The sequence below is a fragment of the Meriones unguiculatus genome, chromosome 7, assembly GCF_030254825.1.
Source record: "Meriones unguiculatus strain TT.TT164.6M chromosome 7, Bangor_MerUng_6.1, whole genome shotgun sequence".
Lineage (NCBI taxonomy): Eukaryota > Metazoa > Chordata > Mammalia > Rodentia > Muridae > Meriones > Meriones unguiculatus.
Genome location: NC_083355.1, coordinates 18,570,593 through 18,597,647, shown reverse-complemented (window position 1 = coordinate 18,597,647; position 27,055 = coordinate 18,570,593). Strand labels below are relative to the sequence as shown.

The 27,055-nt window shown below is 49.6% G+C and overlaps 1 protein-coding gene across 2 annotated transcripts in view; it reads right to left on the bottom strand.

Annotated features, from left to right (window-relative positions):
* Positions 1-2,559: 2,559 nt before the first annotated feature.
* Positions 2,560-27,055, bottom strand: part of Dcakd (dephospho-CoA kinase domain containing) — a 33,240-nt gene continuing 8,744 nt past the window's right edge. Inside the window, exons 1-5 of one of the 2 annotated variants that reach the window (XM_021631944.2) lie at positions 23,979-24,126; positions 8,829-9,036; positions 8,285-8,488; positions 5,729-5,816; positions 2,560-3,711 (exon numbers count right to left, since the gene is read on the bottom strand). In XM_021631944.2, the coding sequence (XP_021487619.1) occupies positions 3,420-3,711; positions 5,729-5,816; positions 8,285-8,488; positions 8,829-8,940 (696 nt within the window). In that variant the 5' untranslated portion in view covers positions 8,941-9,036; positions 23,979-24,126 and the 3' untranslated portion in view covers positions 2,560-3,419. Of the gene's footprint in view, positions 3,712-5,728; positions 5,817-8,284; positions 8,489-8,828; positions 9,037-23,978; positions 24,127-27,055 lie in introns of those variants that run through there. The other variant, XM_021631945.2, reaches the window with a different exon arrangement.

Genomic DNA, 27,055 nt, shown 5'->3' with positions numbered 1-27,055 from the left:
TGGGGAGGGGAGGAGGACCCAGCCTCCTGCCCTTCTGTGGTTCGCCTTCCTGGCCTGGAAGGGTGATATTCTTTAACCCCATTGGCCAAGTCAGGCTATTCCAAGTCTCCCCTGCTCTCCCATGGATCCTAGGTGCCATTCTGACAGCCCTATGTGGGAGCTCCTTGCCCGGGCCTAGCTGTGGGGTTTCCAGGTATGTTTGGCCTGTTTGGAGGCCCCGGACGAGTCTTGCGGAGTTCCCCCATCCAGACTCTCTGGAGCAGAATGGTCTCGTCTGTGGTTTTCTATCCTTTTCATCTCCAGGCAAACGCCCTGGAGCACATAACTCAATTCAGAAATCATCCTCATGGGCCTTTAGCCTTCGAGTTTCTCTATGGCTTGGGGCTTCAACCCCCCCCCCCCATACACACACAAAGCTGGATACAGAGCTCTCTGAGGCTCAGGAAGAGCCCCTGGCAGGCTGGTGTCCCCAAGAGCCTCCTCATCCACCCCGCCCAGGGGTGTGAGGGAGGGGAGCTGCTGCAGGCTCCCCATCTTTATTCTCAAGCCCCTTCCCCGCCTGCAAGCCAGAAGCCTGCTCCCTCTCTTGCAGAACCCCCCCCCCCCGAGGGCTGAGCTGTGGAGCAGAATGATTTCCTGTAATTGGCCAGCAATCCAGGCGCCCGACTTGTTCTATCGACATGCTGGTTAGCTGGAAATTGTATTGGAATCTGAGCGATGAGGAAGGGGGGGCAGGGAGCAAGGAGAGGGGGCTTTGGGTCCCAGCTGGGTGCCATTTCAGCTTAGAGTGGAATGTAGGAGCCACCAGCCACGCTCTCCCTTCCCCGAGAAGAGCAGGAGAGCAACCATTAACTACACCTCAACACCGCCTTCACTTGGCTTCTCTAGCTATCTTCAAGGGCCTCTCTCGGCCATTCATGTGAACCCCTCTCACCTGTGGTCATCTCTGCCACCCACTCCTGGAGCTCAAGTGCCTTTGTGAGAACAAGGAACAGTCAGGGAGAATGACTATCCCTCTCCCATCCAATTTCTCCTAAGGTTCCTCTTGCCCTGGCCTCTGTCCTGTAAGGACAGAGAAGTCACCTGAAGAGTTTCGGGCAGCTGCTGGATAAGGGTGCTGGTAGGGGCACAAGGCTGGGAATCCAGAGTGGTGCTCACAGCTCTGGGCCGCACCCACCTCCACCCCTCTGAAACCCCTGTAAATTCTGCCCCTACATCACCCACACCATTTGCAGAGCTGGGAGATTTGAAGACAACGGATTGTACTTTGTAAATCCAAAGCTGTGGATTAACCTTGGGCAAGTTGGACCAGGAGAGAGACATGGCTTTAGGGGCTGGCTGCATCCTTCAACCCTTGCCAAGAGACAGATGAGCAAGTGCCAAAGGCATCCTATTGCTCCTCTCAGGGTGAAGCCCAGGCTGGGAACTGTGGCTCAGGGGCTGGAGGAAGAGGACTAAAGGCAAGATTTGGCTATGCAGCTCAAACTGGTGTCTAACCCTGTAGTCTTGCTTTAGCTTTTTTAACGCTGGGATTACCAGCATGCACCAACACTCCGAGAATCCCATCTTTGTATTTTTAATTGGTGCTCAGGGTCAGGTGGCTCTGCGGTTGTCTAGTGCCCCGGGGGATAAAGACAGGGGTTATGCCTCTTGGGCCCACATCCCGGCTTGGGTGAGTGCTGCCACCTGCCGGCCACAGGGGAGGACACATACTCTGAACAGGAGCTGTTGCTGGTGGACTAGAAAGCAACCACCTTAGCCAGTGGGTCAGGAGGGAGAGAGACCCGGGAGGGCAGCTGTGGTGCAGTCACTGGCTTCTGCACACGTTCCACCAAAGTTCTACACTTAGCATGAGATTTGGAGAGCTGGGCCAAGCGAGTTCCTGCTTGAACTTCATGGTTTACAAAGGGCTTTGACTGTCCTCATACAGAAGCCATAGGCAAGGAGACAGGACCGGGCTCCAATCCTGAGTCCCCCTGAGAGGAAGCTCAGGTAAAGCGTGCAGCTCGGAACCTGCACAACTCAAACCAACCCCACCCCTCCCCCATTGCTCTGCACTCTTTGTGCTTATCGTCATGGGATTCAAGAATCGTTTTCTCCATCATCGGGTTGCAGTTTCTCCTCTCTGCCAGGTTTCTGCAGGACCCCATGAACTGAGGGGGCAGGCACACCCTGCTGCCTTCCTGCAGCTACTCACCTGCTGTCCCCCTTTTTTTTGCAGCTCAGAAATGAGCTAATGAGCTGCTCTCTGAGGTTTAAGCTGCTCTGTGAAAGGGGGCATTAAAAATGGCCACTGCTGCATTCACATTAGTCACACTCATTTTTGGCCTTAATAGCTGCTGGGAACAAGATCTACACATCAGCAGGTCTGCAGACAACGGTTGGGGAGGCGATGTCTGTACTGGTCTAATTGGGTTGGGAAGAAGAACACCGGACCTGTCGGGTGAGTGGATGATACCTGCTCAGCAGCCAGCAACCTCCCAGAGCTGCCCAGGACTGGCTGGAGTCCTCCACGGAGGCCTCCTCGGCATGAGCAGAGAGGCCAAGTGGAACTCAGTGGACGCTTCAGAACAATTCCGTTTATTGAGCACCGTTTATTGGGGAGCAGGCTGCAGTACACTAGAGATGAGTCAGCCCTGCCGCCTAGGGGCGCAGAGTCTAGGAGAAATCAACCAGTTCCTTGATGGTTAGTCTACCATGATCAAGAGAAAACCCGGGCAGGTGATCTTAGCGCACCTGATTCAGCCCGGGGCTGCTGGTGCCTGGGCAGGCGCAGCCAGGGCTAAGATACTGCTGGGCAGGGAGCATCTGGGGAAGGCACAGAGGTAAGGTACCATGGGTCCTGGGGGATGCCGAGAGTACAGGGCGCGGAGGCAGAGTGGTGGAGGTAGCGGCCAAGCTGTGAGTAAAGCCCCGCAGAAGCTGGGTCTCTCCAAAGGGCCCTGCCTCGGCATTTCTGAGAGGGTCACACTGCACCCTGGCAAAGGCTTCAAGCCAGGAGACAGTTCTGTCTGAAGGAGAAGGCCTTCAGTCTAGAAGGATTTGCTGGGGTCCACTATGGAGGCTATGGCCACGATGGGGCAGATGCTCCAAGAAGATTCAAACCCAAGAAACTGTTGGGCACAAAGCCACAGAGACTGCTAACTGCTGTTTTCCTGCCCTCACGGTCACGGATACTGTTGGGCTGGTGGTGCTAGGAGAGGGGGAGGCGCTAGGGAGGCGCTAGGGAGGGCGGGAAGGGTACCTACTGACAGTGGGCTTCTTGCTCTCTGAGTCCCAGACTGGATGATACACTCCAGAGCCAGCCCAGCACAGGGGCTGGTCTCAGAGCCAGAGTGAGTGTAGTGTTGAGGACATGGAACCTGACTTAGGTCTCTAAGGAAGAGGAGGCCTAAGGCTCGATGCTTTGGTGTACCCGGCTAGGGGGAAGGGAGGAGGTAACGGGTGAGCAGGTAGAGGAGGCTGGCAATGCCCGCGAGGCCCGTCAGGAAGCCGAGCCTCAGCGGCAGGTACTCCATGGAACGCTCCAGCTTGGCATGCAAGAGGATGACCTGGCGTCGGGTGAGGCTCCACTCTCCTGAGTTGTCTAGAACGTGGTTGGCCATGCGGGCCTTGTCCTTCAGGGGCAGCTGGGCATTGATCCTCGCTTCCGCGTCCTCACGGCTCAGGTTGTTCCGCTTCTTCAGGCGTGCCAGCTGTGTGTCTCGGTCACTGAGGACAGAGTAAACGCGTACTGTGGACCCCAGCCTCCCTCTCCACGGAGGACTCACAAGTGGGCAGCTGGGTGAGGCCCAGCCTGGAACACGGGCCAGGACAGCATCTCCCCTCAGGAAGCTCCCTCTCCTGCCCGCAGCCACACAGGAACCCCCTGCCAGGCTGTGACAGGTCCTGTACAAGGGTACCCCTGGCCCCGACAACCACCTCAGACTCCAACGAGAGCAAAAGGCGAGTGGGCTGGAGCAGCTGTTTCCCACCATCTAGGTCTTTCGCCTGCCATTAGCCCGAGTCTTCCCTGCTATAAAATGGGAAGATTCTTACCACTCCAGGCCTTTATCTGCAACCAGAGGAACACAACAAAGACAGACTTAGGCGGGGCCTCCTCTATAAAAACCAACCTCATTGCAGAGGATGGGGTGGGCAGAGAACATACCCAGCCTTAACCAAGACGTGTATGTGGCTAGGGAATCTGCAGGAGAGTGGAGAATGCTAGCAGCGGCTCGGGGGCACACCCCCCAAAGCATGGTGCAGAACAGAGCCGCCCGGAATGTAGGGCTGTGACAGTGAATGCTTGCTTCTCTTATGGTGCTGATTGCCTTTCCTTATTTCACACAAGTTTTCTCAAAAACATTAAGGATCACATTTAGGTAGAGTCACTCCACAGGAAATGCTTCATGCGGGCTCATCCTTTTTGTGATAAGCCAATAGTCTAACCTGCCCTCTTTTTAGAGATGTACTTATTTTCTGAGCGTTTTTGCCTCCGCAGATGTGAGGGAATCAAGTGTGCGCCTGGGGCCCACAGGAGCCAAAAGGGGCTGGATTCTCGGAGCTTACGGAGTTATGGATGTGTGAGCCACCACGAAGACGCTGGGGGCTGGACCTGCATCCTCTGAACAGGAAGTGCTCTTAAACGCTGAGCCGTCTCTCTAGACCCCTAATTTTGTTATTAGAGCACAAGAAATCCGAGGGCTCCTGGCCTCAGCTGCAATCTTCAAAAAACAGAATAAAGACCCCAGAGACGCTGGCATACAGCTTAGCCTAATGTGTGAGGTTCTATCGTCATTGCCCCCCAAAACAAGCCGAACAATGGAGAGCCTGGAGGTTTACATGGGAAGCACAGCCTTAGGGAGGACCTGACAGGATGTCTGTCTCCCCGACCAGGCTCAGGGGATTCAGACTGAGCCTGAAGTGACAGCCCACGAGAGATGTGGGGTAAGGGTAGGGCAGTGCTCAGGGCACGAGGCATTCATTCCCTGTGCTGGGAGCCTCCCACACGCCAGTCCCCTGAGAACCACCTTGTGCTGGAAATGCCTGCAGAACCAAGGCCCACCTCTGTGTCTGCTACACTGGCGGGTGGCATCTGGGAAGCGGGGGGACAGAGACACCCTGCAGCCTCGTCTAGCCTCTCATCCGCAGCGACTGTGACTCATTCCTCTGTTTGCCAAACCTGGATTCTGATTTGCTTCCTGTCCTGGGGGACTCTGAGAATAAAGCTCCTTCCTTAGGTGGCTTCTGACAGCTGCCTCCACACAGCTCTCTATTCACGGGTGCTACCAATGGATGATCTTGAACAAATTCTGCAACTGCCTCCACTTCCATTTTCCCTCTATAACTCAGAGGTATCCCTCTGCCATGAGCACTTCATGTTGAATGAAGGGAGTTGTTTGCAAAGTTGTGAGGTGCTCTAGGAGGAAGAAGGGAGCCAGTGAGTTACGGGGTGGCCAGAGGCAAAACCAGGCAGCCCAACAGAAGTGTCTCCGGCTGATGGCCAGCAGGGGGAGCCTTTCCCAAACACTAGAAAGGCCTGGGGTCTGGGGCCCCTCTTATCTCCTACCTGCCCCAGGTGTATCAGGATCAGGTACAGATGCTGATTTCTGTAAGCCTGGGCATCACTACCCCAACCCACTTTGTGCCTTGGCCATCCATGGGAATACCCCAAGGAACGTTTATCAGACACCCCTTACTCTTAAGTCCTTCCAGCCCCCACCGGCCAGGCTATGCTCACACTTACCAGTACACTACCACTGTGTGCTTCATGTACTTGAGCAGCTTCTTGGTCTCAAACAGGAGGGGGATGTCCAGAATCACATAGCGATACCCTGGGGAGAGGATGGAAAACTCCCAAGTTCAATTCTGCAAGAACACCAGGAAGGATGCTTGCGACCAGCCCCTGCCATGGAGAGAGCCCCAGCAGTTGGGAGACCTTCCAAGGACAGACATACCCTGAGTGCCAGCCAGTTCCAATGCCATTCAGAGCAGAATGCTGCAGAAAATAACTTCTGGCTGGCTGATCAGGGAAGACCTTGGAGAAAGGCTGGCATTTGCACTGGCTTTGAAAAGCAGGGAAGATGTGACTACTTGGAATAAGAAGGTTGAGGCAAGGAGCTCCAGAGGAGGCGCAGGAGACTCAAGGAGCTTGGAAGTTCTGTTCAGACCAGGCAGAGGTCTGTAGCACAGTGTACAGAAGAAGACTAGGTGGTTAGGGTGAACCTTGATCTTCAGCCCTAAAAGTTGTTTCTGACCAGAGGCAAGACACAGCCAGAGTTGTAGGAGAACTGGGTAGAGTTTCTGGGAGGTGCTGCGGCCTTTCTGCCCTATTTCATTTCACAGTGGCTCAAACACCCCAACATACAGGCCCATTCCTGGAAGCCAGGTCCAGACACGGCCCCCTCTAAAAGAGTCTCATGGCTACCTCTGCGGCTCTCTGTGAGAGACCTGTGCTACCCCAGAGCAGCGAGGGTAGTTCATGCTAACTACAGGATCCCCTCAGCAGAGAGAAGGCACTGTGGACACCCCCACAGCAGAGGCTGGAGGGAGGCGATGCCCCTGCACACCGAGCTCAGCTCATCCAAGAGCTCTGTGCACTCCTGTTGCCCCGTGTGGATGAACAAAGTTGCAAGGGGTAAAAGGTAAGTAGAGTAAGGACAGGGCTTGGTGCCTCTCAGAGACCCTGGCTCCAGGTGGCTGGGCGGGCGGTATCTCATTCCAGACACTTTCAACCACAGAACCACACAGAAGCAGCTGGGATCACTGCTCCCCACAACCTGTGCTCAGGAAGACCAGGAGAAGCCTTGGCTCATGAGGGTGTTGGGTCCCTGAGCTCCGATGCCACGCCTTGGTCTGCAGTGCCCCATGTGACCACAGGTCCTTAACAAAACTAATCCATGTAATAAGTGAACGGAATACCTGCTTCCCAGGGTGACGGGCAAGACTACACGGCCCTGAGTGTATATAACCACTGAGCGGCAGCAGGCCCCTCAGCCTGGCTCTCCCTAAGTGATGGGTGTTACTGCTATTGTTCCTAGGAGGAGGGAGGCTGGCAGCGAGGCCCTGTACCTCCCAGCTCAGCCTCTCCAGCCACAGAAAAGACCAGATCCTCCCTGGGCCTCTTATCTCCCTTTCCTGCTCCTCTCCCCTCGCTCCCTCCCCTCTCTGTGTCCTTTCTCCTGGGTCCCTCTTGGGAGTTGGAAGCCAGCTCTGTGGTTCACCGGTAAAGGGCTATTCAGCTGTCACATCCCTCCTGCTTGATAAGCCCTGCAAACTACCCTGACTCTATTAAGACATCCGCCTGCCTACGCAGAGACCTCCCCAACAGCTGGTGATCTTATCTGACGTCTGATTATACCAACTTTGACAGTTGTATTTGTTATACTCATCAGGGAGAAACTGGGACTGTGGAAGCCACAGCTGTCGTCCTCATTTTTCACCTTATCGAACTGAAAAGAGCTTTCTGGCTTTTATTTAAGTAGTGGTGGTTGGGGAGGTGGGGAGGCTGGGTAGATGACACAACAGGCGAGCCTTGGCGCTGCTGACATTATCCAGTGCTTAATTTCAGAAGGGGAAGCCACCGGCGCCTCACAGGCCTGCAAATGTGCTCAGAGCTGGCCTGGGAGCAAATGTAAAGGGCAGGAATGAAAGGCAGAAGGCTCTGCCAGGCAGGGGTGGGCAGAGAGGACCAGTGGCATGATGGTGGGCTGGCAGACACTGGAGGAGGGCAAAGACAAGAGTCCAGACTCTTCTTGAGAGAGCAAGAAAGATGACTTAGGCAGGGTGTCTCAGGAACAAACAGCAGGGGGACGTTTATAGAGCAGCAGGTGCTAGGAGCCAGCTCCTGCCTTTCCTCCGCTTCAGGGACTGAGGGGCAGGCGTGGGTCAACAGCATAGACGCATTATCAAGGTCTTTCAGTGGCAAGTGCTGACCAGAAGACATGTTAGGAGGCATTCCCTACTCTGTAAGAACCTGAGGCATGAAGGGGCCTGGCCATAGCTACACTGGGAAAACTTGCAGACAACGGAAATGGGTCCCCAGGCTGTCCAGGAAGCAGTCTCCACACTGTGGTTAACAGGGGGAGCTAGGCCTTCTACTCAGGGGTGCAGACTGGAGGCCGTGTACACCAGTGGCCGGTAGGACGTCTCCACGAGCAGCTTCTCTACCCTCCCATCTCTCCCGCAGAGGCAGGGAAGGAGGATGAACTTAGCAGCCTATATAACCAACTCCAACACCCTGACCCAGCTTCAAATAGAGAAAGGCCCTGCTCTGTGAGGAGCGATCCGTCTAGAGTCTCACCTCGGAGGAAGTACTTGAAGGTCTCTTTCATCATTTCCTTGCGGATCTCAGGGTGGGTGATAGAGTTGAGCAGCTGCCGGCGGTCAGGCTGGTTAAAGATCAGGTCTCCAAGGACCTTTCGGTCGATGTCGCCATTCTCCAGCAAGACTTCAGTGCCAAAGGCCTCTACGATGCGCCGGTGGGCAGGGTAGCCTGGCTGGACGACTGTGGTATGAAGAGGGTGGGTCATTCCAGAGCCTCTAGCAATCCAGAAGACCCCACGGGACCAGAGGTGAACTGATGGGAGAACCCACGGCTGTTTCCTTCAGTTGGAGCCAAAATAAACCGAGGGAAAGAGCAGGGCTCACAGAATCCCTCAGGCCAATGATGGAGCCGAGTTAGGAAGAATGGACAGAAGAGCCTCCAGGGCAAGCTGAGAGAAACAGGCCATGACCAGGAAAGTCTCACTCGCTTTGAACAATCCGAGAAGACAAAAAGAGGATGATGATGGAAGGGCGGAAGCACGGGGGAGCTGCTGTGAACAATGGGTCCCCTTCTGACTCACCGTGCCGGGCAATGACATCCACATCAATCACAGCACAGCCCAGCTGCTGGAACACCTGGATGACGGAGCTCTTGCCTGAGGCAATGCCTCCCGTTAGGCCCACCAGAAACATCTTGCCAGGACAGAGAGGAGACAGGCCGGGTAGGAGGTAGGAAGCCTGGACACTTGGCACACTCGCCAATCAGCTGCTCCACCAGGCCGGGGAAACCTGTTGGCGAGACATGCAGACCTGGTCAGCACGGGGCCACCTGGACTGAGGGAAGGAGGCACAAGCTGGGCAGGAGCTAGCCCTGAGTTTGGGAATTCATTTCTGCTGCTGTGTGTGTCAGGGCGGGCTGGAAGTTAGGGCCTTGTGCATGCTAGGCAAACTCTGCTCCAATAAGCTACATCCCCAGGGGCTCACTAGTGTGTCCCTGAAGGCCTTGAATTTGCCATCCGTGTGTTTCAGGTTTCCAAGTACCTGGCATTAAATAAAGGTCTGTGCCACCATTCTCAGTTTCTTTATAAACCTTTTTTTACATTTTATTACTTTTTATTTTTTAGTCTGTGTATATGTATTCTTAGTAGGGCCTGAAATCTGTCAGCACCTACAGATTTTTGTTAACCTACAGATTTACCGTCCTAATTACACCTTGCCTGGGCTCACATGGAAATGAGTTTGCCTCTCCTGAAGACACATTAGACAACAGTGGGGAAACAGCCATTTGTGTGCGGCACAGAAGAGCAAGAAAGCCTAGGGCAGTCTCACATGGGTCAGGGCACGGAGGCCAGTATCTACCACAAACCCAGAGACCGACGAAGGGACCAATGTACAAGTCAGCCTGGGGACATTGCCACCCCTGGGAGTCTCCCTCTTAACAAGAGACACTCAGGCTGCTCAGCTGAAGCTCTGTGACAGACTGCAGAGTCAGTGTCCTGACCTCTGCTGCTGTCCCCCAAGGGCAGCTTTTCAGGTAGGTGTGAAACCTTCTAACCCTGAGAAGACAGGGCTGTGTGGTGACTTCCAGGACAGCCTGGACCACAGACTGAGACTTGATTACTGGAAGAGAACAAAAGAGAAGCAAGGGATGGGCTGGGGGGCCCGTGAGGAAGATGGCTCAGCAGGTAAGACCACCCCTGACAACCCGAGTCCAGTCCTGGGACCCACACGGTGGGAGGAGAGGACCGACTCACACAAGGTGCCCTCTGACCTCCGCACGTGCACCCGAACACATATTTTTTTAAGTAATTTAAAACAATGACAACAAAACTCACAAAACGGCTGCACTGTCTCTGGCAGCTCCTGTCCATGTTGTGGCTACCGCGAATGCCGTGATGCTGCTCAATGCCAGCAGACATTGCTGGAAATACCTCGGAGAGACTACGTGGTGAACTGCAGCTGTCTCCCTATACGCACAAAGTTATCTGCCCACACAGAAGCAGGACTTTCATTATAGAAGAGAAAGTGCATTTTCCACTGTTAGTCCTTAGCCTATAAGTACCAAATTAGTGAATTGTAGGAGAATATCACCAGAATGTTTGATTTTCAAAATTGCTCTTTGAGTTGCTGACCTGAGTTTCATTAACAAACAAACAAACAAAAATTATAAAATGAATTTGGACTTTAAACATACTTGTATCATTTTATACTAAGTATTCATGTGAAACAGTGTTCCCAGCATTAATGCTAAGGAAATTAAGTATCAATCAACTCTGAAAAACACGGAAGATGATCTACAGCCTATAATATCAAATATTTAACCTTAATTTAATTTAAATTTAAACTTAATTCTTCTCGGGTGTGGTGTGCTCCTCTATGCCCGCACTCAGAAGGAAGTGGTAACAGGATTGCTCTAAGTTCAAGGCCAGCCTGGTGTACATGGCAAGACCCTGTCGCAAAAAAAAAAAAAAAAAAAAAAAAAAAAGAAAAGAAAAGAAAGAGGCTGGAGAGACGGTTCAGTGGTTTTGAGAATTTGCTGCTCTTGCAGAGGACCCAGACTCAATTCCTAGCACCCACGTGATGGCTCCCAACTACTTGTAACTCCAGTTGCAGGGATCTGACTCCTTCTGGCTTCTGCAGGCTGCAGGCACATACCTGGTACATACGCATATATGCAGACCAAACATTCACACAGCAAAAACCAAGACCAAAGAGGTAGTAATTTATATAGAAACAGTGAATCCACTGGTGAACAAACCTGCATATAGCAAACACCTATATTTCAAGCACCTTTATTTTCTTAGTGGCTATGCTGGCCCTCAAAATAGGGAAATAAATTGATTTCTTGATGATTACCACTTATATCCTTGTACCAGAGTCACATTCTGGTGAAACAGCCGTTTGGGTAGAAAAAACTTAGGAAGTCCTGGTCTAAAGCAAGGAAGGTCCAGCTCTTCTTTTCCTCAACAGCAGTCTGGACTGGCGAAGTAAGACTTGAACAAAGTGGTTATGGTCACCTTCCGACAAGAAAAGCTACCAACAGGGGCTAGAGAGACGGCTCAGAGGTTAAGAGCACTGACCGCTCTTCCAGAGGCCCTGAGTTCAATTCCCAGCAACCACACGGTGGCTCCCAACCATCTGCACTTCTGGTGTGTGGGTGTACATGCAGACAAAATACTGTATACATAATAAATAAATAAAGAAAAGCTACGACTGTGGACTGACCTGAATGGCCCTGGAAGACCATCTAGCCAAGGTGACCTCAACCCATCCACACCCATCCTGAGAATGAGATGCAATCCAATCTCCAGGGCTAGAGCAGCCTTGGCAATCCTGGTGTATGGTAGGGCACAGAATAGATCCTATCTCTTACAGCAGCAGTGAGGAGCAGAGGACTCACTATATATCTGAGGATAACCTTGAACTCCTCCCATGTACAGGCATTCTAAGCACGCACACCATTCCCAGTGGCTGATTTCTTGATTATACTATGTTGTTCTGCAGAAAGGAAGGTGCCTGCTTACTGTGACCAAGACGCAGACACACAGGCTCCCATGGTGACCAAATGAACAGCTACCCTTTCCAGGGCCTTGGACTTCCATATGTAGAAATAGCCAGTCCCTTCGCCTTTAGCAGGAGATGGGGGGGGAAGGAGCTCATGCATGGGGAGGCTCTTGGCTGCTGGCTGGAAGGGGCTGGATAAGAACCAGCTGTTCCTGTCCACCAGTCCCTGGATGACTCATTCCCTCACCAGCTGTTGACTAAGCTCCACTGTGCTAGCAGCAATGTGCCGGGGACCCCTCGGACAACCTACGGAAACCATGGGTCTTGGCCTGTGGGGAAACTGGAGACAGACCGGAACAAATGAAAACAGCTGGGAGGAGAGCTGGGCCTCGATGGCCCAAAAGCCCCTTTGCAGTCCAGGCACTGCACAGATTAGGCCCTACCAGGAAAGGAGTCGGAAGCAAGAGGCCACTGTCCTTTTAAAGCCCAGCAAGGCAGAAACCAAGGTTTAGACCAAATTGCCTCTCCAAGTACCACTCAAACCTGTCAACAGCTCCCCCAAGCACACATGAACAAATGGCCACCTTAACAACCTATGCTGCCAATTAAGCCATTATTTTCAAGAATCTACCTCACAGCCTCTCCTAAGCCTGGCCAAATCTGAGTCCTCTACAAAACCTTCAAAAAAAAAAAAGAGGATGTAGAACCCAGGCTGGATGCCAGCCCCTAAACAGAAATCAGCCAGGCTTGAAACACTGGCTAAGAGACCTGTAAAGCTACCTGTGTGCCCTCAAGAAGCCACAAAGCCTGCGCCAGAGTGGCAAGTGCTCTGCAAATGATGAATGGCGGAGCCCCAGAGGCCTTGTTTTTTTTCTGGACCTCAAGTCTCCATACCTGTCCACAAAGGACCCAGCACAGGGTCAGATCCAGAGGGAGACTGTTATAGACGATTTCTTCTTCTGAAAGCAGCAGAAAATGCTCAGCTGGTAATCAAATGGCATGACCGATGGAGGCCTTGGTCTCTCTTTTGAAGAATTACGTGTATTGGCCAGATATGATGGCTCACACCTTTAATCCCAGCAGAGGCAGGAGGACCTCTTTGAGTTTGAGGCCAGCCTGGTCTGCATAATGAGTTCCAGGACTGCCAGGGCTACTTAATGTATTGTGTCTGTGCGTATGTATAGAGGTCAGAGGACAGCTTGAAGGCTGATTTTTCTCCTTCTACCACGTGGGTCCTGGGGACGAACCCTGACTGTCATGCTGGCAGGAGGCACCTTTACCTGACGAGCCACCTTGCTGGCCCAAGGCCTGTTTTCAGAGCTGGCTTGGCTGGAGGAAAGCTAAACGTCCAGAAGGGAAATGGAAACTAGTGCCAGGAATTCAAGTGTGGGATTTGCCAGCCAAGGTAGGGCTGGCAGAAAAGCAGGACTCTGATCTCAGGAGATATATCCAAAGCCTCCTCCCCCTTACTCTCCATGTCAGGGGAGAGGCACAGGTACAAAAAAGACTTAGAGGCAGGAGTGTCTACACCTCAAATCTGCAGTGAGCACAAAGACCCAAGAGGAGGCTCCACACTATTGTGCTCTTCAAACAGTGGGCTCTCTCAATGGGGTACTCCAATATGTCTTTCCATGGCTCCCTCTTGGACCCAGGGAAGACAAAGAAGGGACATTTGGGGAAAAAGCTCTTGGAACTTCCTCTGGTTTCTCTTTGAAAGATGAGTGGACTGCTTCATGCACTTCTAGACAAGCCTCACTGCCAGCCTAACTGCACAGGCCTACTGCGCCTTGACCCAAAAGTCCCCACTTAACTTCTGGAGCTTAGATCATGACTGAGGGACCACCTGATCACCACTCTTCTGCTTAAAACCTTCTCTGCTTCCCTCTCCCCTTACGACTACACACAGAGGTCCCCGGAACTCCTCGGTCTCTCTGGACATGCTTCTTTTCCATCTCAAGTCCTCCATGTATTCTCTTCCCAATGACTCGTGCTCTTTTTTTTTTTTTTAAGATTTATTTTTTTATTTATACAGTATTCTGCCTCCATGTATACTTGCACGCAAGAAGAGGGCACCAGATTTCACTATAGATGGTTGTGAGCCACCATGTGGTTCCTAGGTATTAAACTCAGGACCTCTAGAAGAACAGCCTGTTCTCTTAACCTCTGAGCCATCTCTTGCAGCCCACTGGCTGACTCTTTATCTTATACCCACTGTTAACTCACCCAACCAGACAAGCAAGCAGCTCATAGTCTGGAGTGGAGCACACAGTATGTGATGGTGAAGATAGGAATGGTACTAGGAACGATGGGGGAGGGGTGTTTGCTGTTATGAATGAGAGATGGGAGAAATCTGTGTGAGCCAGGGGCCCATATTAGCAACAGGCAAGTCCCTGTGGCCTCTGAGCCGCTTCCAATGTGCCCTGTACAACACCAGGGGCTAGGCCTGCCTGCCGGTCCTCCCACTCTCCCTCCCATGACCCCCCCCCCCATGCTCTGTACTTCTGTGTGTGACTTTTTGTATGTGACAAAATTTTAAAGATTTACTTTAATTATGAGCATGTGAGTGCAGGTGCCTGCAGATGCCAGAGGCATTGGATCCCCTTGGAGGTGGAGTTACACAAAACTGGGTGCAAACAAAACCTGGGACCCCTATGAGACCAAAACAAGCTCTTGAGCCATTTATCAGCCCTCGTGCATGACTATTTTTAAGCGTCAGATAAAACAAGTTCCCTGAAGCTACAAACAATGTCTAACTCATTCCCGTCTCCGACATCTTGCATGATGTTCAATGTCTCATTGAATATGAGGGCATTAGTTAAGTTACTTAACCTTCCTTTGACTCAGTTCCTTCCACTGTAACTCGGAACTAAGGGGAACTACTCTTCTGGAAAGGGAGCGCTGTGTTAGCTGGGGGATGTGGTCTTCCAAGGTGGCCTAGGCTAGCCTCTAACTTGCAGCAACCCTGCTCACCTGGGATTGCAGGTATGTACAACCATGTCCAGTTGGAGGAAATCTCTGGTAACTAATGGAGTGAATGCCCGGGGAAGGTAGGGCATTTGGGATCACAGTCTCCTGTAAATAGCAAACCAGGGACTGGAAGGAATCTCTTGCTCTGCTTTCCATGTCATCTGAGAATGGTGATGGCTGTTGGGGGGGGGGGGGAGGGTGCACAATGACGACACAGGACCTGCAAGCACTCGGTGGATAGCCGAGCTCCCTTCCTGGGAAAAGCTGGAGATTCCAGCGTGAAGCATTCTCTGGCCCCCAGTCTGCTTGCAGCCGGCCGGGACCTGGCTGCTCATTAGGGTGCAGCTCACTTCTCAGGGTGTCACACTGGGCATGTCTGGCCAGCTGGCCACTTCTCTCTTTCAATTGCTCTCCAAAAGGGATGTATCCATTTTCCTCCAATGATCAATATAATCATTCATGAAAAACGAGCCATTCCTGCCTTGGGACCCAATTATTTTCTTGTGGAACCAATGACTGCAAAGATATATTGTTTGCCAGTTAACTATTAAGTGCTATTTTTATACACTTTACCCACTCCTAATCGGCCTTTATTGGTAAGGGTTTGCTGTTTAAACCGGAGACATTTCTGCTAGGTCTATTAAGGCACCACTTTCTCTGGGCTGCCCATTACGTGGAAGGAGTGGCAAGAGGGGGTCAGGAACCAGTCCCCTTTCCTTGTGCCCATGGCCAACACCAAGTGGAGGGAGGAGACAGGCTCAGCACAGACCAGCACTCCAAGAAGCATCTATGAATGTGCTGGGCTGCTATGCAGACATTAATGCAGAAAAAGGGTCTCGGGGAAGGCTCACCCCAAGAGGCTTTGTAATCAGAAGAATCTTGGGCAATTTCCTTCAGCATTCAGAACTTCCCTTTAATCGAGTAAAAAAATAGGATTAGTAATGACTTCACACAGGAGTCTTGTTGGAATTAAATGAGAGGATGGACAGAGGTCATGGTCACCTCATCTTTCCAATTTGGATTGTGATGTCACAGTCACTGAAGCCTTCTATCTTTCCTGGGCAACACAGCAAGAGTCCCTCTCGAGAATAAAGGAAGGAAGGCAGGTAGGCTAAAAAGAGCGAGGAAAGAGAGAGTGCTCGAGAGTGACACAGCTTGAGTGTGAGGATCAAACTTGCTGCCCCAGCAGCGTTAGGTCAACTCAGCTTAAAGCTCTCCAGGAACCTTGGTGGTGGTGGCGCACATCTTTTATCCCAGCACTAAGGAGGCAGAGGCAGGAGGATCTCTGTGAGTCGGAGGCCAGCCTGGTCTACAATGCTAGTTCTTGAGCCGCACCCCACTTCCAAGGCACTCTGTTTAGCGCTCTGCTTCCCTTCCTTTCACAGCACTGACCGATCTAGCCCCGCTCGACACGCTCTCCACCCATGTCTTTACTGTAACCTGCCTCACAGCCTCACAACTAGAACCCAGCCAGAGAAGCTGTAGGCAGCAACCTATATGCAGCTGGGTAAGGGAATGCGAGGGTAAGAAAAATTTGGCAGCAATAAAAGTATTATGAATGTGCAACGGTCAACAAGAATAAAAACGAACCCACAGCATTTCTTCTAATGCTCGTCCACTCTGCAGCACAAAAACGTCACTGCACCCCCTGGTCCTGAATATCCCACATACAGGCTCACCTCACAAGCACTGTGCAAAGCACCAGGCACTGCCGGCACACCTGGGCTACTGCATGCTCTGAGCTGCAATGTTCTTACCGTACCTAAAGGTCTTAAAGGGAGTTGAGGAGGGCTGCCGATTTAGCTCGGCTGGGAGAATGCTTGCCTAGCACGCTGGATGGTAGCCCAGCACTGCACGAAGCGGGTGTGGTGGCTCACACTTGTAAGCCCAGAACTAAGCAGATGGAGGCAGGGAGGTGTGAGGGTCAAGGCTGGGCCAGCGGAAGCGGCTTGGTATGCAAAGGCACTTGCTGCCAAGCCTGATGACCTGGGTTCTGTTCCCCGGACCTCCAAGGTGGAGGGAGAACTGACTGCTCTGCATGGTGTCCTCTGACCTGCACATGTGCCCCACTCCACACATGCATACAAAACGCCCACACAACATACATAATGTAATTTAAAACAACAACAAAACACCTTTAATCCCAGCGCTAGGAGGCAAAAGGGATCTGAGTTCCAGTCCAGCCTGATTTACAGAACAAGATCCAGAGAGAAGCCCTGTCTCAAACAAACAAACAAACAAACAAACAAAAAAGGATCATTATGTGACTCCTAGCAGGGATTAGGATACAATTTTGGAGATAGCACTAACACACTTTGGCCACTCTGCACTCCATATCTGTAAAAAACAACAAAAAAACAACGCAACATCCAGGCAAATACATTCAGAAACATAAACAAACCTTAAAAAAACAACTTTAGGTAGGCATGCTGGCACACACCTTTAATGCCAGCCCCTGAGGACCAGAGGCCAGTGATGTGAGTGTGAGGCCAGCCTGGTCTGCTTGGTGAGTTCTAGGACAGCCAAGGCTACAGAGAGAGAGAGAGAGAGAGAGAGAGAGGAGACCCTGTTTCATAGTAAATGATGAAACTCTGAAAAACACCGGAAATGTGCTACATCCTGCAGTACTTCAAGTATTTAGCCAAGATTTAATTTATTTTTAAATTTTTTATTAGATTGATATATTTTGTATGTATTTGCAAGCCACATGTGTAGCATGGTGTCCAGAGGTCAGAGGGCATCAGATTCTCTGAAACTGGAGTAACTGATGGACCTCCCTGAGGGTGTTAAGAGTCAAACCTGAATCCTCTGTAAGAACAAGTATCTTAACTGCAGAGCCAACTCGGACCCAAGATTTAATTTTAATTAAAAGTTTAAAAATTACCTATTTTTTTTTTGGGTACTCAGGTCATCAGGCTTGACAGCAAACACCTTTATCAGCTAGCTGGGCCATCACCACAGCACCCATGGCTTATTTTTTTTGTCCAAAACCAAACAACTATACCTCTTATTACTATGCAAATTTACTTTAATTTTCAACGAACGGTAAAATTATACACATACCAAAGAATTGCCTTAAAATACGTTTTGCCTGCTTGTATAACCCATGTATGCATGATGCTCTCAGAGGCCAGAAGAGGGCCTTGGACTGCCTGGAATGAAGTTATACTTGTTAAGCTGCTGATGTGCATGCTGGGAACAGAAACTGCCCTCTGCGAAAATATCGACTGCTCTTGGCTGTAGAGCCCCCTCTGCAGTTTGTTTCTGTTGTTGTAAATCTGGGTGGGAATCCAGGCCCCTATAGGATGGAACCATCGCAAGGGGCCTGCTTGGTTCCTATTTATCAACCTTACCTCTGACCTTTCACCCATCTCCCTAGACCTGTCCTAGCACCGTATATACTCAAAACCCGTGCTTTTGCACTAGTAACCCACTGCTGTCCGAGGAATCTTTACACTTTATTGTGTCAGCGTGTTCACACATGTCAAAGTCACGTGTGGAGGTCAGATGGCCACTGGAGGAAGGGCTTCCTCCTTCCACCTTGTGAGCTCAGAGACTGGACTTAGGTCATCAGGCTTGGCAGAAGACATCTTCACCCCAAGCCATCTCTCCAGGCCCAGTCACTACTTACTTCCTTTTTGTGTGTATGTGTCTCTCTGGAAGTATCACACTGTGTGTGTGCAGGTCCTCACGGATAACAGGTATCAAATGCCCTGGAGCTGGAGTTACAGGTGGTTGAATTGTCCAGTGTTGGGAATCACACTTGGGTCCTCTGGAAGAGCAGCAAGCACTCTCAACTGCTTTGCCACCTCTCCTGCCATCCTCTTCTGAGTTTTTATTTGAAATGTTGGCCATTTACTAATGACGTGGGCAATTTTGTAATGCATGAGCATCATTTATCCAAGTTGACTGATATCTTGACTTTAGAACCAACAGTGCTAAGCCAGGTGTGAGAACACACAGCTGAAATCCCAGAACACAGGACAGGGTGGGAACAAGTGTGAAGCTAGCCAAGGGTTCCGTAAAGAAACAAGCTCAAAGGAAAAACAAAACCAAAGAAACTATCAACGCTGAAATTACCAGCTGCTTCCCATCAACAGACATACAGCTTGGCAGGAACGTGCTTAACATAGTTTCATTTAATTTACTTTTTGTTTTGTTCAAGACAGGGTCTCACTATGTAGCCCTGGCTATCCTGGAACTTAGTACATAGACTAGGGTGGCAAAAAACTCAGAGATTCACATTTCCTTCCTTCCTTCTTCTTTTTCCTTCTTTCCTTCTCTTTCTCTCTTTCTTTCTTTCTAAGGCCATTTTAGAAATTGGTGGACACTGAACTTAAAAATCTGTAACTCATGTTCCAGGGGATCTGTAGTTGTCTTCTGACTTCTTCAGACACCAGGCACAGACTTAGTGCAAGGATGTACATGCAGGCAAAACATTCATACTCATAACTTATATCTAAATCTAAAAGTAAAAAAATTAAGTGGGACAGGAGGTGCATGCCTTTAATCTCACCACTCGGGGAGGGAAAGGCAGGCAGATCTCCGTGAGTTGGAGACCAGATGGGTCTACAAAGTGAGTCCAAGACAGCCAAGGCTACACAGAGAAACCCTGCACTGAAAAACCAGAAAAGAAAAAAAAAATCCTTCATTTGTGTTATAGATGGTGTGTGCACACCTGTGTGCAGGTACAGAACCTGTAGAGAGGCAAGAGATGTCAGGTGTCACTGTTTCATTCCTGCTTGGGGTCTCTCGGTAAACCTGGGGCTAAGCAACAAGCCCCAATGGTCCTCCTGTTATGTTCCCATGTCCCGGCCTCCAGCCCTGGCCATAGACCCATGCCTAGCTGGGGGCTCAAACTCAAGTCCTCTCGCTTGCACAGTTAACTGCTTTTACTCACTGGGCCATCTACCCAGCTCAGAAAATTGAACTTTAATGGCAAGGGTAACAGTTTATGGACCATAAATACAGCTTATAACCCAATATAGTTTTTAGAATTAAAAACTGAGGGCTGAAGAGATGGCTCAGAGGTTAAGAGCACTAGCTGTTTTCCAAAGGTCCTGAGTTCAGCAACCACATGGTGGCTCACAACCTCTGTAATGGAATCTGATTCTCTCTTCTGTTGTGCATGAAAACAGTACCCATATACATAAATATATCTTAAAAAAAAAAAAAAGAATGTTCTGAAACAGTGTTTAAGGATTTCAAATGATCAATTATAACTCCTACAGTTAACTCTTTGGAAAGGTTACTTTCAATGTAAAATCATCTGTAGTTACAAAGCATTAAACAAGCATTAGCCACTCTGTTCTTCCACATGTTAACTTTTAAAGTAAAACTTTCCATTTCTTCTTACAACATTAGATGTTACAATTTCTTCCCTGAGGAGACATGCTTAAATCACTGAGTTCTCTGACAATATCTTACAAATAAGTTTTGGAAGGCTGAAAAGCATTAACGAAATTAGATCTCTGCTCAGTCAAACCTCGACTTCATCTTTCTGCTTAAACTTCACCCTAAGGGCCACCTTAAGTCTGTACATCGTAACAAGCTTTCATAACCACAGCCTGAGGTTTGCAAACAAATGATCATTAAACTCAAAGGTTTAATGAAGTTAATGCCTTTGGTAGAAGCGGGAGACACTTTTTAGCTACAAGTGCCTATGGGAGCATGAAGAGAGTTAGTCATTTGTTCACTGCCACCAGCCTAACTTTTGCTATAAACCCAACATTTCCCTCATCAGTTGCTCTGCACCATCTGTACAGACACCAAGGCGATCGCCTGTCACTTTAAACCTTCGTTTGTGAAAAATAACGGTTTTCCCTCTGTGTGACCTTCCAGGGAGGACAAAACAGCGATTCCTTGTGAATGTCTCCCTTAGAGTCACCCCTTACAGAAAGAAACAGCAGCTGAAGTTCTACCTAACTGAACCACAGGCTGCCGGCTGCCCTGAAGCCTGGGAACGAGCTGCAGAAGTTGGTCGTCATTAACTTCTGCATTCTTTTGTTAACTGTATTGTTTGACCAAAGCATTTTACAAATTCCATCCCCATACTTTTCCCCATGAACTCTTTCTGCCGTTTGTAATAGAAATGAGTAGCTGGGCATGGTACCTCCCCTCTAATCCCCGAGCTGGGGAAGCTGAGTTGAGAGGCCTCCCCAGTCTCACTAGCCTGAGCTGTGTGAGATCCTTTCTCAGTCAGTCAATAAAAACAGCAGCAGGTGACAGGGCATCTTCTACTGTACACAGCTTTTATTAAATTTTTTCCAATTAATAAAAAGTTCAAGATGCACCCTCCTCCCCCCCACACAACTCTTTCTTTTTCTTTCCTACAGGCAGGGTTTCTCTGTGTAGCCCCGGTTGTACTAGAACTTGCTCTGTAGACCAGGCTGGCCTCAAACTCACAGAGATCCACCTGCTTCTATCTCCCAAGTGCGGGAATTAAAGGTGTGTGTCACTAAATCAAACAGTAACAAATCCCCTCTAACTTCCCCCTAAATTTTTATTTTCTTTCAAAAAAAATTTTTAAATGAAACTTTTTAAAAAGTTGCTCAATGGCTGGAGAGATGGCTCAGGTTAAGGGCACTGGTTGGGCTTGCAGAAGACCTGGGTTCAAATTTCAGTATCCACATGGTAGTTTACAACCATTATTCAGGCAAAACACTTAGGGGAGGAGAGAGACAGAGATTGATTTTGGACTGGGGATGTAGCTCAGTGATGGAGTATACTTGGACAACAAGCGTTAGCTCTGGGTTCAATCCCCAGTACTGCAAAAAACAAAAACAAAACAAAAACAAAAACAAAGCAAGTTTCTTGTTATTTGGTTTTTGAGACAGGGTACCACGTGGCCAAGCTGACCTCCCACTGACTACATATCCCAGAACGATCCCAAACTGTTCCTTCAGCCTCTGCCTCCCAAGTGCGGGGACTACAGGTTTGGACCACAACCCTTGGCTAATTTAAAAGCTGATATTCACACATACATATGCAGTGGTAATAGTTGAGAGCATTAAAGGGCTTTCCTCTGGACTGGCAATAACACAGCGCGTCATTGTCTGTACCCTGGCACTTTAGAGGTGGGAGCACGAGGACCAGAAACTCAACGTCATCCTCAGCTACTACATGGCTGGTTGCCAGAAGCCAGTGTGAGTGAGCAGGAGACCCTCATGTGTTGTGGATGTGAACATGGTCATGTCTTAATCCCAGGGGTGGGATTTGGGACTGATTTAGACTGGCCGCAGAAGTAGGCTTTTTGCCTTGTGCTGGTTCTGGCGGGGGCTCGTTGGCAGCTGGAATTAGTCGAATTCTGGGGACTTTGAGGGTTATGAATGACAGCCAGAGGAAGAGGGGGCAGGGGTTTGGTGGAGGAGGACTTCTTGCCGACTTGCTGGTTACCTGGACTTCTGGATTTCCTGACAACAGATACTGGTATTGGCCCCGGAAGAATCCTACAACCCTGCCCAGCAGGAAGAAGAGGGCTACATCCCCTTTCCCTTACAACCTTCTTTTTTCCCCTTCCTGGGGCTGGAAGGGAGGTACGACTTTAAGGAACCTTCAAATAAAGTAGCATTTGAAAAACTAGTGCCCACAGCTACCCACCCCCTGCAAAAAAAAAAAAAAAAAAAAAATTGGGAGGTGGAGGCTGAAGTTTTAGGTCAGTTTTGGCCACAGTGTGAGTTCAAGTCCACCGTAGGCCACACGAAATCCTGTCACTAAACAAGATGAATAAATAAATGAAAATGTTTTTCCTTTCTCAAGTCTTCAGATATGTCTCCTACATGACTCTGGCGGGCCTGTAACTCAGAAATCCACCTGCCTCTGCCTCCCAAGTGCCAGGCAGGAGTGCCACCATGCCTGGCAAGATCAAACAGTCTAACAATACTATCCAAAGAGATTTAACACATGCTGAGGAGTACACTGAAAACCTGTTTGCGGTAAGCAGGTCGTTTTCTGTAGACACGGCAGACTTGCTGTGTACAAGCAAAGCGGACGCTCTGCTGGGAATCAAGGCTGCAGCTAGGTCAAGGATGAAATTCTGCCAGAAAAACCTTGCAGGTATTCCGTGTTGGATTCTGAAGTACTTTTTCGGTTGTTGCAGGGTCATAAGCCTTTCAGTGTTGTCGTATTTTCAGCAGCTCTCGCATTCCCTTAACCTGACTCAGTACAGGGTCAGCACCCAGTTTAAGATGTGGGTTAGAACACACCCACACGCCAACCCCAAAAAGTCAAACATTTCAGAACTTCAGTGTTATCTGTCACCTTTAAAATTGAAGAACAATGGGAAAGCGTCACCAGGTTATAACTTCCCTGTAACTCAGGGTGATCACAATAGTTGTGAGGCCTCCGTAAGTAAAGTTAACATCGGAGATGCCAGGTCTATGCTTCCTGCGGGAACTGAGGCCAGGCACTCCGAGACCCACAATTATTACTATTTTTGGTTTTTAGAAACAGAGTTTCTGTGTAGCCCAGGCTGGCCTCGAACTCACAGATATCCACCTGCCTCTCCCTCCCGAGTGCTGGGATTAGAGAAGTGTGCCACCACCGCCGGCCCTCATATGTATCTGAATTTTGATCTGGGGCCGAAGGTCTTGCTTTACGTAGCCACGTCGGCCTGGATCCTCCTATGATGGCCTTTATCAGCGGTGGAGTGGGAGATGCCGCCCCCAGACCGCAAGTAAACGAAAGGACTTCAGACAACCAACTGTCGAGGCCATGAAAAATAAGGACTGAAAATTAGATGGGAGATGCACAACAGCATCTACCACCCACCTTGAGAGAGGCTGCACCCCCATTTTTCAGATGAGCAAACTAAGGATGGCAAAGGTACGCACGGCCACACGACTGGAGAGGACAAAGGTTGGATTCAAAAATCAAAACTGAGTTATCTGCTCTAGAGCGCAGAGGCTTTGGCCGGAACCTCAGATTATCCATCCCTTTCCAGTTGTAAACGTTTCGTTCCTCCGTTGCCAAGTCTGCGCAAGGAAAATAACACTAGCTTTCGCAAGTTTGTTGTCAAGATGGTGATTAAACGCGCTTGTCTGCCCCACGGTCAGCTACAAATATGTGCTTAAGAAAAAAAAAAAAAAAAAAAAGAAGAGCGCACAATGCGCCAAACTCCGCCGCAGGATCCCGCGCAGACCCGGCCCCCAGCCCCGCGCGGCGCCTCCGGAGGAGACAAAGCGAGCGCTCGCGGCTGCCACCCGGCCCGGCCCGCCCCTTCCCGGGGCTAGCGGCTCCCCTTCGCCCGCGCCGCTACCTACCGGGGCTCCGACTCGGCCTCAGCCTCGGTCGCTAGCCCAATCTCCGCGGCGCTTACTGGCTGGCTCGCTGCACGCAGGCGGGACCCGCGACCGTGCACGCCGACCGGAGGCCCAGCCAGCGGAAGGGGCGGGACCGGAAGACCAGGCAGAGCGCCTGCCGCCTGCAAGAGAGGAGGTGGGCGTGGCCGGGCCGGGCTCTGCGGAGCCAGGCTTGGTCCGGGCTGAGTTTGGAAGGTTTAAGGACTTTTCTTGAAGCTCAGCGGGGGGAAATGTACTTCCTGCCACAATTTCTATCACTTGGTTTTGTTCCCCTAGGGCAGTGAGCACGGACCTTGCATTACAGTAAGAAAACGATTAGGAGAAAGTGTTAGCTATGGCTCCGCATTAGTAACCACAGTAGCCACAGCAGTTAACCGGTGAACACTTTACCCAGCAGGCCTTTTTTTTTTTGGAAGGAGGGGTAGGGGAGGAGAAGGGGAGTTTCGAGACAGGGTTTCTCTGTGTAGGTCTGGCTGCTGATTGTCCCGGAACTCGCTTTGTATACCAGGCTCGCCTGGGGATGCACCTGCCTCTGCTTCCCCACTGCTGGCATTAAAGAGAAGGCATAAAAAGGGCATGGTGGCGCACTCTTTAGTCCCAGCCCGCGGGAGGCAGAGGCACCCTGTCCTCAAGAGTCCTTATGGTGGATATTGTTACTCTCATTTTGCACAAGAATTAACTGATATTTCGAAGTCTATTCATTTCTCCGCTCAAAGTTACTTGATTGGGGCCCACATTCTGTCCACACCGCTCACCTAAGCTCCTCTAGGAGAGGGGAATAATCACTACTGTGCAGTGTTGTGTGCTGTTGAAAGAACTGGAAATACTTAGAAGCATCTAATGAAGTATTCCAGGTAGCAGGAGGTCCTTGATGAACACCTATCCTGCCTCCCTTCTCCCTTCCTAAACAGCATCCTTGCTCTCTGTTGAATTAAAGGTAAGAATCCTGTTTCTTTGGCACTAACAAGGGCATTCTCAGTGCCCTTCATAATGAGGAGCCAATACACTGAATAAGGAAGTAATTTGACTTTACTATTGTATCACTTTTGCCATTAAAAGAAACAGCTTTCGTCTCAATAAAAGACTAAAAGACAAGGTTTTATTTTGTGTTATGGGTTCAGGAATGGCCGAATAGCCGCACACTGACCATTCCTACACCAGACTCAGATTGATGTAAGTTTATTTAACGCTGAAAACTGACCAGTCAAGCCTGGCATGGTGGAACATGCCTATAATCCCAGTACTCAAGGAGGCAGAGTAATAACCAGGTAACCAGGTGTAGGAAGTGAGGGGGGCCAGCATTACATCATATTGACTAGCTAAACATAATTGATTTTGTTCCAAGTGTATTGTGTTGTATCTAGGTAGCTAGACAAACACTTTAAGCTGATTGGCTGGGTTTAGGGCAGGAGAGCTCTTGGGGGCTTTCCAGCTTCTAGGAGTAAGAAACATAGAAGAAGGTAGCGATCTTACCTCTAACAGAACATATATTCATCATCTATTGTTTTATTCTAAGCAGCAAGTATTGAACTATTGAATTGTATCCTGGTCTCAGGCACACAAACCTGAGAACTTGAACTTGAGAATTTCACTTCATGATCAAAATGGAGACTTGGAGGCAAAATGGCTTCTGATATGATAAAGTCTACAGCAGGTGTTAACAGAGAAGCCATATTTATGCTAAGAACTAAAGTAGGTCTCAACAGAAGGGCTATGGAGTTTATCAGGTTACAACATTTGGAACATGTATGAGTGAACATGGTCCAGGAACACAGATTTAGGTTATCCCAAATTCTGTGTTCCAACATGGAAGCAGTTTCAGAAGCTTTATAGTTTTACAGGACAAAGTCACAAATCAAGGCAAGTTTAAAATACACTGGTGAATACATCAGAGAAGTGGTTAGTTCGAGATGGGGATGCTCTTCTACAGACCTAAGATGCTACCTGATGATAGTCTTAACTTTTGGGTCAGTGGAAACTAATGGTCTCCTAAGTTAATAGATTCCAAAGGTTTTAACATCAAGATTTCAGTTCAGAAATAGTGAGGGGTAAGGAATGGCTATTCCAGAAGACTAGAACTAGCCCGAAATAAGGTAATTAGCCTTTGAACCTAAACATTCCAATCTCTGCAGAGTGCTGCAGTGCTAACCTCTGAGCCTCTGCAGTCACAGCTTCTTTCCAAGCATTCTCACTCACAGTCCTCCGGTTAAACAAGATCACATTTTGTGCATGCAGAGGATACATATTGTTTATTAAATATTATAAAGTCCCTAATGGCTAGCCAGGCCCATTCTTAGGATCTGATGTAGATGGGGCCTGAGTAGCGGGCAGGACAGCAGTCTTCAGGAGATGCACAGGTAGTAAAGCTATTAAAAACAGACTCTTGGATCGTATCAAAACTACTAGCCATCATGATCAGGACCTGACTTTTTCTTTTCTTGCCCTCTCTGTATTTGAAATAATATTTACATGTGGCGTATGATAGGACTACTATACCTAAAGTTAAAATAATCACGAATACAGGCTGGCCTAAGGAGGAAAAGTAGCAGATCAAGACAGAAAGCATCCCAACCAGCCAATCAAACAATCGGATTATTGTGAGTTCAAGGCCAGCCTGGTCTACAAAGGGAATCCAGGGCAGTCAAGGCTATAAAGAGAAACCCTGTCTTGAAAAAACAAAAACAACTGACCTGTCAGGGCCATAAGCTGACCTGGGAGCCAGACTATGACACTGGTCTGATTCTAAGGCAGATTTTTTTTTATGCTTGGGCTTATGGTTTTGGGTTCTAAAAGAAATCAGGCTGAGCAAGCCGTGAGGGGCGAGCCAGTAAGCAGCACCTCTCCATTGGCCCTGTTCAGCTTCTCCCTCCAAGCTCCTGTGCAGTTTGAGTTCTTGCTTTGTTTTCCCTCAGCTGACTGTGATTCAAGATACATGAGCCTAATGAACCCTTTCCTGCCTGTGTTGTTCTTGGTCATGGTGCATCATCACAGCAATAGAAAAGTCACTAGAACATAAGGAATACCTTTTTTCGTTTGTA